The sequence below is a fragment of the Mercenaria mercenaria genome, chromosome 18 (genome assembly GCF_021730395.1).
Source record: "Mercenaria mercenaria strain notata chromosome 18, MADL_Memer_1, whole genome shotgun sequence".
Taxonomy (NCBI): Eukaryota; Metazoa; Mollusca; class Bivalvia; order Venerida; family Veneridae; genus Mercenaria; species Mercenaria mercenaria.
Window position 1 is genome coordinate 15,127,195 of NC_069378.1, and position 12,533 is coordinate 15,139,727.

The following is a 12,533-nucleotide window of genomic DNA, read 5'->3' on the forward strand; positions in this document are numbered from 1 at the left end:
GCTGTCTCGGCAAATTGATGTTTCTTGCTTCTAAGTCTTAATCTCTCAGACTTATAACATCGATAAAAAGCGCCACGCTTGCTATCTTAATAACTTTCTTTAATTTAAAATATGACCTTCAATGTCTGTTCATTTTCAGATAACTGTTTCCAAATATGAAATAAACAATTACAGTTTCCCAAGATCAAAAGTGTTAAATTAGATTCCAATTAAGTTTCTTATTAGGACAAAATCGTTTTGAGTCTTTTTTTTTTGTTGTTGAACGGATGGTAATTGAAAGTTATAGATAGATTCTTTTATTTCCTCCATTCTTGAAGAGCATAACATATATACAGGTAGACATATATCAGGAAATTTACATGTAAACATTTAAACATTATGTACATATTATACGTGAATATATATATCATTTTAGATACAAACAGCATTATATGCTTCAGTTAAGCATCAACTCTACAAACATAGTAACACAAATATGCATATTATACCATAATTAACATAAGAAAGTACAACCATCATAAACTATGCTAACATGGTATACTCTTTTCGTTAATGTAACTGCATGCATTAAAACTTAAGATTTCTCTATAATACGTGTATATTCAATGATAAGAGCCATATTTGACTAGGAAGTGCATAAAACAATGTCCACCATTTACCTATATTAAATAATACAAATTTTAAGGTACTACTTACTAGTGATGTAAGCATTATCGTATGATATACCAGCAAAGGCTTGTCTTTTTCGAAAGAGAGATTAAAAGCAAGCCCCTAGTAACCATACTTAAAGACTGTGTAACTGGCTATATACTGTAATTTCCAAATAGAACAATCTTGTCGAAACTAAAACACAAGATGAACGAACGGAAACAACACGTATATGATATATCCTTACTCGCACTAATTATATAATCAAAAACGATTGAGAAATGGTAACAGTTCATGTAAAATTAGAGTCTTTGACACAACAAATGCAACGTTTAGGACAAACTGTTTCGAATATGCAAATTAACGAGTATATAGTATAATAAATGCAAAGTTAAGAGCATATGGTATAATATGTGTGAGGTTAATGAGACACGATAGGCAGCATATGCAAAGTTACGGGTATACGAAATACAGTATATGCAAAATTAAGTGTACATGGTACAATCTATCAAATGTCAGCACAAAAAAAAAAAAAAAAAAAAAAAAAAAAAAAAAAAAAAAAAATTCACCTTGTTTCATAAAATCATCTGTACCTTAACATATACATGGTCAGATCAACACCTTCTGTAGAACTCTTGCAATTTGATAATTTTTCAAACTGCATTTATTATTGTCTGTAGATAGTTGTATAAAGAACCACGATTGTTCATACGGGCTCATTGTAAACATTTGACTTAATGTATCTAAGTCGCAGGCTGAGATGACAGCATCCCAAAGGCAAGTATGTTGATTATGATTTTCATGACAGAAACATATTAAGTGAGTTATCAAGTCTTCACATAGCAGGCTGCATTTTTACAACGCTGTACAAAAGTCTTTGACAATCTTACACCAATTGTTTTAATAAGCAAAGTACACATGGACATAAGTTAAGGGTTAGTCCTAGCTATACACCACAGTATGCACGGATTTTCCAGGTCAATGACATTGTGTAACTCTGGTCTGATTGATACTAGATGTTCAGCAAGCAGTCTTTTCTCCTTTACAATGACAACTTTATATAATATTGACTTCCACGCGTACTTCGATGGAAAGAATCCTGACTCTACGAATTCCTGCAAAAACTTCACTAAATCGTATTTTTGAATAAGTCTGTATAAGTCTGGTATGAAACCGTATATCTGTTTGTCAAAATTCATAAACCTCGTTAACCTATGAACAAACACTCGTTTTGCAAGGTATCTACACGGCAAGCGACACAGTTGCCCGAAAAATTGGAGTTTTCTAAAGTTAATAAATGTTTCTATCGAGTCAAGGGATATAGCACACAGGGCGAAGCCAGTGTTGGTAAATTTATTGAGTTGTTGCATGGATTTTACACAAAACCTGTGTGCACGTTCTAGATTAAGTATATCAGAGGTAGAATATAAGGACCATAATTCACATCCATATAATGCTTTTGGAATTACAACTGATTGATATATTGTTCTGGTCGTAATTGGGTTTATTGCTACAGGGTGAATTCCGCAATTTGAGATATTAAGAAACGTTCCCCGAAGTTTGATACAAGCATCTTGTATACATCTATTTATTGATAGAAACTTGTCAGATACAAGTCCTAGATGGGTATAGTATTCTCTTTCCTGGACTATTTCATCCCCAAGTTTAAATATTCTATCAGTTCTTGTCCTTTCGCTTCCAGACTCATTAAAGACTATAACACCACATTTATTGGCATTATATTTGAATCTCCACTGACATGAATAACTATAACATATAGCCAGCATCCGGTCAATTCCAAACTTCGAGTAAGACACAAGTACCATGTCATCAGCAACTGTTGGGGCACAAACATTCATATTAAACATACACAAACCATAGCCACTGCCCTCAAGCTGTTTAATGAGACCGTTAATGAAAACCAAATAAAGCAGAGGCGAACTTTTCCCGCCTTGTCGGGTTCCTTGTAGCACCGGGAATATTGGCGAATTCAGACCCTTATATTTTACATAGCTGGAAACATTTTTGTATAGTTCTTTAAAAGCAATTAAAGATGTTTCATCAATTTCACTCTCAATCAATTTGTAAAATAAGCCATGATGCCATACATTGTCAAACGCTTGTTTTCCGTCTAGGTAACATACATACACTTTTGACGAATTCTCGCGTGAAAAAAAGACACACTCGCGTAATATAAAAGAAGTCATAATACATCCTAGTTTATCCTGAAATCCACCCTGTTGTATACTTAAACTGTCTATTAATGTCTCTTTGCATCTGTACATCAATATAATTTCAAAAAGTTTTAATATTACAGATGACAAGGTAATAGCGCGATAATTATTGGGGTCATCTTTCCGTTTCTTGCCACCTTTATGCAGAGTTATAATTATCCCACGTTTTAATGAGTCTGGTATGTATCCGAGACGTAACATGTATGTAAATACGTTTGCTAACACACTTGACACAACGTGTTTTGCCAAAATTAAGTGTTCATAGCATATATTATCATCACCGCTAGCTTTCCCAGTCGGTAATGTCTCAATGGCTGCTGTTACAACCTCTGGCAATACCCTCACATGTGGGTCGGTAGCGATGTTATTGAACGTTTGTTGAACAACTGTGTTAACAGTTTGTTTCCACTCTTCGCTGAACTCCGGCGATTCAGCGGGCGCATATAGAGCTTGAAAATACAATCCCCATTGTTCCGTTAAGCCTTTTCTGTCTCTGATCACACGATCTTGGAATTTTATGCCGTCTGCCATTTTAGACTGAGACTTCTTTTTCCTAGAATTTACTATTTTCCAGAACTGCCCGCTATCTACTTCAGCTGTCTTGTCTAGTTCTTTGTCCATTAACGCTAAATAGTTTTCTACACTTTTTCTATGCATGGACCTAAATGTACCTTTTGCGGCCTTATATTGTTTGTAATGAATATTGTTTTTATCTCGCGGTCTTCCTTCTCTACACCAATTTTGACGAAATAACTGCATCTCCTTATGGTAATTCGACAACTCTTGAGTCCAATATGGCTTTAAGAATGGCTTGAAACACTTCCTAGGTAGGGACTGTATTGCGCTATCTTTCAGTTTCTCTGTTAATATTGTGTACGCTTTTGCAATGCCCTCTTTGTCTAAAACGCATGTTCCAAGATTAACAAAGTCGCTATCAGACGACAACAATGCCTGATACTGTTTGATATCAGTACTGCTCGCTTTTTTCCAGTGTACGTTGTAATCATTATATATTACATTTTCAAAGTCAATATATAATTGTATAGACATAAAAACAGGTCTGTGCCTGGAGACATTTAAACTGTGGTCATCAACAATTTCACAATGGGCCATTAAGTCTAATACCTCTAACGGCACACAAATGTAATCAATAAGAGTGCTATAGATATTGTCATACGACACATAACTGTATTTTGCGCCTTGACATGTGGGTAACGTATTTACAGCGCAAAGATTACAATCAGACAAAAATTTTACAAAATGTAAATCACGACCATTTAGGCTGCTAGCAGTACATTTTGAGTTAAAATCACCCATGAAAATGGTAATACCATTTGCAGAATACATATTATATATATCATACAGTTTTTCTATATAATCAATATACACTCTTGTAGGATGATTCGTGCATGGCATGTAAACCTGAAATATAAATATATACTGACTAGAATCTATCTGTATTTGAATGCCAACAATATGGTCATCGTCAATACTTAATGGTAGAACACAGTGGTCATATTTCTTATTCCACATGATACCAACACCACCTTTACCTACTTTTCTACTATAATAAGTTTTTAAATCATTGTCACAGACTGCATGGTAATTATAATCGCTAATAATGCTATCAAAAAAGAACAAATTGTGCGAAAAAAGCCAGTGTTCAGATATACCGCAGATATCTATTGATTTCTTCGTTAATATCTCACTAAGATAAGACGCACTCGACATAAGTCCGGTTGCGTTCCATGTCAATAAATTCAGGGTCATTATTAAGGACGGTTAAGTTAAGTTCATAATTTCCTTAATGCACACAGATGCAGTCTTAATCAAGTTGTTCACTAAGTGTATAAAATCTGTTTTCGTGGAAAAAACTCTCATTCTGAGAATTTGTGTTTGACAATGCACGTTGACTGTTACGCTTCATTCCATTAGACAAATCAGCGTTCAAATTACTGTGAGACGTCCGAAGGGCTTCCCGCGATTTCCACGGTGAACAGCTAACATGCTTTGGCCAGAAACCTTCTCGCATTACAAGATTTGCATTTTGATCTGCTGCGACATTTAGGCGTACAATAACTTTATTTGGCGACCTGCGCATAGGAAATGTCCGAATAGTGAAGACTTTGGGCCTTTGATCAGATTCAGTTTCCTGGGTATGGAAGCCACCCATGGAAACAAATTTGTGAAGTCTGTCAATATTTAGTGATTTCTTAAAACCAAGCACACAAAAGTGCTTTGTTCTTTTCCGTTTAGGATGCCGAAAGTCAAAAGTACTATTTTCGCATTCATGAGTTCTCCGTGTTATACGCACCGGAATTGGACGCTGATAATCTGTGGTAGAAGGAGACTCTGAAGTTTGAGGCGTTACCGGTGTGTTTTCTACTCGTGCCCGTGATGCGGCTTTCACCGCATCACATCCCGACAAGTTATGTACTTCCTGATCATTGGGTATTTCATTTTGTGAAGAAAATTGAGGAATAACGTCAACTGCATCACCGTACGTACAAATAGTATGCCTTCTAGGTGAATTAACATTGCCGAGTGTATCAAACTCGGTAGGTTCATTGTACAAGTCGTCATTCTGCGGGCTACTATTATCATCTTGAACCTGGAACAAAGTGTTATATTGAGCGCGTGATACCGACAGTAAGTTGTTTGTGTCAATAAATGTCTCAAGGCCACTGACCCGTGTTTCAATGTCCTTGACTTGATCTTCAAGTCCCCTTTTCTGATCACAAAGTTTTAATTCAGTCTCTAGCATACACCTGCGCACTTGTTGGCCAGTTTCAAGTATATCCACCTTAATGCTCCCTAACACTGCCTTAACATAGTTCATTTGCTCTGTTCTAAGTAAGTCACTTGCATGAAGTGACTGCTTCAGCAACAGTAGTCCTGCTTGTAACGTTGAAACAGTGTCTTTCAACAAGGCCACTTCATTTGCACACTGACATGTTATGGAAGTCCGACTAGGAACTGATTTACTCGGTACCTCCGCCACCGTTGGAGCCGCCGCCACTGATGCTGCTCGGGCTCTTGATGTGCTAATCATATCACGTAATATCACATAGTCTTCCCCTTCAGCAACAGCTATAATATTATATATGTCCTGAGCAAGTTTAACAATCACTGGATCGCCTTTACGCGTAAAAACTCTACGTTTCAGCTCAGCCTGCAGACCAAACGGAAAGTCATCGTGTTCCTGTTTAAGGACTTCGAAATATTCCAGCCGGACTCTCTCTAAGTCAGGTTCACTAGACGCATAGATTCTTAGAAGCTGGGTAATAAACATTTCTTTCGGAAAATCACGATATAAAGTTACTAGTTTGTGGTATTCATTAACACTACTATAGGTCAACTCAGCTGAAGGTACAGACTTTACAGTATCTTTATGTTGCGACAAAAAGTCTTGCTCTTCCGAGCTTACAGAGACAGGCACCTTCACTTCAGTGTTATCATCCATTAACGTGGGCTCAAGTTCTACAATCAAATTTGCCATCATAAGATTAAAGATTAAATATTTAGATCACAGGCTATTTATACAAGCTACACAACACACTATAACAGTTATATCATTAAATTAGCCAGAGGCGTAAATCCTGCCTCTATTGGTGAGCAGACTGTTCACTATCCTTTGTTTACCTTATTTCTCTAAATTACAACAATGTTACAATCTTAAGTCAAAAACGAACTTCAAAATGTGTAGCACACAGAACTCACGATCATCTCGATATAAAAATATCCATCATTACTTTATGATAAATCCATTTAAATTCAAATTTGTACAGAGCCATAAAAATACAATTTCACACCACGATAACCACACTCGGCAAATTGATGTTTCTTGCTTCTAAGTCTTAATCTCTCAGACTTATAACATCGATAAAAAGCGCCACGCTTGCTATCTTAATAACTTTCTTTAATTTAAAATATGACCTTCAATGTCTGTTCATTTTCAGATAACTGTTTCCAAATATGAAATAAACAATTACAGTTTCCCAAGATCAAAAGTGTTAAATTAGATTCCAATTAAGTTTCTTATTAGGACAAAATCGTTTTGAGTCTTTTTTTTTTTGTTGTTGAACGGATGGTAATTGAAAGTAACCAAGGCAACAGATATGCCATTAGCACATAAACAGTGATTATTTACGTGGCCGCCTTAACATTATACTGCTTGTTAATATTTTCGCGTTATATTAGGTGTCGCCGTATTTGATTTTTGGGAGAACAAAGATGTTCAGCGCTACCTACAGGAAACGTGTACGACGTACTTTTACAGCTTATTACGTATTACACTTTATTCTGGAATCAGATGATTCTTTTTAATTGCCCTCTTTTTTACGGGTAAAATTGGCAAATAATTGCTTGCCGCCCAAATATTTGACGAAATTAGCTTGCCATTTTTTTTTAAATCTTACATTATAACATTTGTAAATGTCGAACTTCAGAAAATATTAAAACATTATAAAGATCCAAAATACGAGTATATTTTACACTTTCAAAATACGAGTATATTTTACACTTTCACAGGAAGCGCTGTAACATGTATGGTGTCGTACTGTGAAATTAGAATTAACTCCCTTGGCAATAGTGAAGATCACATGTACCTGAAATAAGACCGACTTGAAAGTAAACAAGAACTATAAGAAAGGATTTTCTGTTTAAAATAATAATTGCAAAGAAAATGTTTACTAAGTAAGTATGAAATAAAAATGATGTAATTTTCCCTATCCCATTAGAACAGAGAAAATAGTATCAAATAGGCGACCAGAAACTGCCTGAATCCAATAAGCATAACACAAAATGTTTCATTTGATGTAGGTGTGGGTCGTGGAAAACTATTGAATTGGTAGCGAGGCTCTGTTGTGTTAGCGCAAAGCAGTTTCAGGAGTATCACCCACACCTACAGCCAGGGTCAGATTAAATTCTTGAACATCGTACTCTTGATACAATAGAGGAAACGAAATAAAATGAACTATGAACATTACTTTCTTTGAATCACTTTATATAATAGAAGAGCATGAATTTATACGTTTATTCATACGTTTCTCCAATACAGAGTTCTCATTCTTCCGCTCTGGACTCGGAAGCATTCATCTGTGTCAACGTCTATCTCCAGTTTTGTTCAACAGTCTAAGTGTTGTTATATTTATAATCATAGAGTCCAAACGATGTTCATGGATAATAGAGTTCTGCTTAAGACTGTGCTAGAGGGCGTTGTTTGCGTCTAAAACTGTGTGGATTTGAATTCCAATAAATAAAACATCCCTACAACACATGGAGTTATTAAATGCAGATATCAACCGCCTGATATTTAACATAATTATTTGGAGCTTTGAATGACCGATCACAAGCAATGCTACTTTCAGTCGCCCATACATCATAGATGGTTAAGTATTGCTTTAGACATCGAGCATTTTCCAGACGACGTAATGTAAATGTGCGCTGTATCTGATCGTTTAGTTTCCTCTCAGTTCCATTTGTATCGGTAAACTTTAATGAAGTAATCATTAAGAACGTTCTATACAATTTTGGTTTTACCTGGAATAAATGTGTATAAAGCAGAATTAATACTAGGTTGTTTGAAACAATATTTCTTTTTTCATTGACTATTAATATATATATAAAGTGTATTAATAATGGGCAAGTACATTTTGTATCAGGAAAACTAGACGATATGTTGACTTTACATAAATCTGCTGTTTTGTTAAGATGTTAACTATTGTTGAACAATTAAAATTGTGATATTCTTAGCCATTTTATGCTGTGTACTATTTCATGCTGGCTGGAAAATATTCTCAATAAACATGGATACACGGGAAGAAATAGAAAGATAATATCTTGCAATATTCTGTGATGGGAAGATTCCGTGAAACTGCTTCCTTTCATAGGCATCTCAAGAATAGTGAACTTTTTTCTAAACCAATCAAGTACGCCAACGAGAAAAGAATACATTATAATTTAACAACCAGAAAAATAAAGGAAACCAGTATTGTGCAAATTCGGAATAAATATACTAAAGAGATTGTCGATATTGATGTAAGTACACATAAGTCATTTCATATTTAGACAAGTAATCCATCACCATAATATGTTTTAAGAAATATCACGCTGTAAAGTTTTTATGTCATAAATACACTTCCTTATGAAAACAAATGAAAAGATCGCCAATATGATTTAATAAAGAAGAACAATTGGTTGTGATAATTGCACGAACTTGTTTGAAACTCCATTTTTATAACACGTACAGTTATTTTTTCCACATTAGACGGTATCTAATAACACGAAGACGGGTGCACGCATTATATTTGGCTTTGTTACTTTTATCATCGATATTGACACGTTTTGTTTATCCATAAAGTTTGTGAATGTTTCTTTTATCCCCAACAAAGATTCGAAACTTTCGTGGGAACGGCATCGTTGGAAAAATGATATGGAATATTCATTTTGTTTTAATTATTCTTGTTGCATATCAAACCATTTAAGGAATATGATGTTTGGTTTTCATAGATAATAAATGGAAATCCCTTAAAGCCGAGTCGCTTAATATATGTATCTAGGCTAATGGGTATAAATGCATATTAGCTTAAGATATATTTAAATCAATTCCAATAAGCTTGCTTAAATGTAGCCAAAGCTACTGGCGTTGGCATGGAAACAAATACAAAAAAGTATACTAATTACGTAACAGAATTGCGTCGAGGTAGTTAGGAGAAAGAAAAGAAAAATTAAAACTGTAATGTCCTTAAAGGGCATATTCTCATTTAAAACATAACGGGGATGGAAGTATTATGCTTAACATAAATTCCTTGCAGTATGAAAGTAAAATGATTGCTTTTTATTTGAATGGTTATCTTCTTAGAATATAACAAAATGCCCAAAGCGACCCTGGGGTGTTAAGTTTAAATATTGTTAAGTACGTGTTGAACACGATTTCAGTACAATCTAACTTATGTTACGACAGTAAGAATTTATATATGTATATGAATATTACATGTGGAATGATTTTGTTTTGTTTAAAAGTGATAACATCACTTTCCACAATTTTCAGTATGATGCTGTGGTACTTAAAAATGTATACATTTTGTAGCCGTAAAGACCAATAACCGGCAATAGCAGAAGATCTAGACCTATCTCTGATACAAGAGAATAAGTCTGAGTAAACTCGCCCTCGGTACTAAATTAATGCCTTGGCGGAGAGTAAAATGCGCGACCACATACTTTGGCTTTATAAACTATTTCACTCGTGATACGTTCATTATAAAAGAAGTCAGACGACGCAGCAATGTTTTATGCTGCTTGTAAATACGCAGACATATTTCAAGGGTTGCGAGGGAATAATTAAGATAAGCAATGCGTCTGAAAAGTTTCTTAAGTAGTGGCTACATTGCTGTGATTCCTACTTCTCTTTCATTCATTAATATGTTCTACGTCACTACAAAGCAAAATGTATCGAGATGTTTCCTTCTTGCAGTATCGGTTCCGTAAATGGAACGATGTGACTGTACAAATAAATATGCATAGATCTTTTATATTGTTGAATATAAAGGCATTAAAAGTGTTTGTTGCATTTCGTTGTATTAAACACTTTAAGTGAAATTATATTTAACAGATTTGGGTAAAAATTATTCCCTGTATTGTCTTGTCTCTGGTTAGATAGATAGAAATTTATGACATAAATGCACTTTTAAATTGATAAAGTGCTTTACAGTCATACACACAGTAACAACAACTCAGGAATCTAGATGTATTAGATCAATGAAATATCAACACTAGTTAAGGAGATTTAACACAAGTCAAAACAGATTTGATTTTGAGACAGGAATTATTTTCATAATTGTTTGCTTAAGGATGTACGAGCGAATTTTTTCTAACGTTAAGAATTTTTTCATACCCTGTGAGCTTGAAGAACATTAGTTTCTAAGACAAACAAGAGCAGAAAAAAACTTAGGTCACCGAACTCGTTTTAATTTTATAGGGTATTTTCTCTACCCACTGTTTACGCATTTCTGAAATTTTGTAAAATTGAAAAAAAGTTGGTACTTTATAAAACATATAACATCCTACTTAATCTTATAGGGATTTCAGGTCTTACAGGTTAATATGAATATATGGTGATGTCAGTATTATATAAGCATAAATGTCACTAACAAATCTCTTTAATTTTTACATGTTGACATAATTACCCCACCCACTTTATTTTCTATGGAAAAAAACGTATTTATATCTACAAAATAAATTCTTACGTTAAGATTTTCAAAATATTTTGCAGCATTAATAACGCACAAAAATGCTTCAAAATGGATAGAAAAAAATTTGGGGTCACCGTGCATCTAAGAGATTTATTAAGAAAAAACTGTTAAAAAGTGGTGAATTTTTATATTTTTTGTTCTTTTTGTTTTAATTTATATTTTCTAGATAATGTAAAGTGCTATCTTGAAAACTTTTATTTTGTTTATAGCTTAACATTATATGTATCAGTCAGAAAAATATCAAAACCAAATCTGATCTACTTTAATAGATATTTGAATTTACCTATCCCTACACCATTGTAAATATTACGTCAATTTTAGGCAAATGCCAGCCAAAAATAAGGGTGAAAATTTTTTTTTCGCAAAAAGAATAATATATTTGGTTAAATGGTACACTATTAGCCATATTTTAATTATTTAGCATTAATTCTTCGCAAAACTTTTGTTAGAAAGCAATATTCGAAGAAACATTTTTCAAAATGGCGGATATCCTGAAAAAAAAAACGCTAGTACATCCTTAAGAGATATAATAATGTTTTAAGTTGTGGGAAATCTGTAGTACATTTTAAAACAGTAACAAACATCGCAGATACCAGTATTAATTATTTATTATATGTTACATATCACAAAAGGTTTCGTATGCTGAAAAAAAAACCAAGGATAAGATGCACGATAAAAACAATAAGCATTTTTGCATTCCATGAAATAATATCACTTCAATCAAATTAAAGTCCTAACAGGTGTGCCATTAAAACTTAAAATCCACAAATGCATGTTCTCGTTGAATTTCTTACATAGCAGTGGCATTGAAAGGAGTATTTTATGACATAAGTTGATAGTAGTGACGCATGATTACGTAATTCAATACATAAAAATAATTTACGCCGAATAAAACTAACTCACAACAAAAGAAATAGTAATAGTATGCCTTTCTTGTATTTTACCAATTTCGAAGTATATCTAAAACCAACAAACATCTTGCTTGTTGCCCAAAGTAAACTTCAGAATATGATCAATCATTGTTCACCTTCTAAGAAATACAAAGTAAAAGTGCTGTTTATTTCCAGTCTGTATTTTATTATGGCGTTCTATGCGGAATTGTTTACACCAACAAACTTGTTTGATTTCAGAAGCGGATGAAATATGCAGTACGTGGCTTTGTTTGTATAAGAGGCATCTGTTTTACAAAAGTGTTGATTGAATAAATATTTAGAAATAAAAGCAAGTAAATACCACTGACAATGGCTGCATTGCTTTTCTGAGAGAAAACAAAATTGAAGATTAAGTGAATTAGATGTTGTAAACAATATACCTAGTTTTTTTTTCATTATTTACAACGTTATTTGTAATAACATGAAACACTTTAAGTTTTGTTCTGTGATCTAGTTACACTGCGGAA

General features: G+C 33.7%; 1 protein-coding gene across 4 annotated transcripts in view; it reads left to right on the forward strand.

The window, feature by feature from the left end:
• LOC123537972 (dipeptidyl peptidase 4-like) overlaps nucleotides 1-12,533 on the forward strand; it is a 242,045-nt gene that overhangs the window by 67,469 nt on the left and 162,043 nt on the right. Inside the window, exon 1 of one of the 4 annotated variants that reach the window (XM_053529931.1) lies at nucleotides 8,383-8,921. The exons of the other annotated variants lie outside the window; for them this stretch is intronic. Within the exon in view, the coding sequence (XP_053385906.1) occupies nucleotides 8,739-8,921 (183 nt within the window). The 5' untranslated portion in view covers nucleotides 8,383-8,738. Of the gene's footprint in view, nucleotides 1-8,382; nucleotides 8,922-12,533 lie in introns of those variants that run through there. 4 annotated transcript variants of the gene reach the window in all.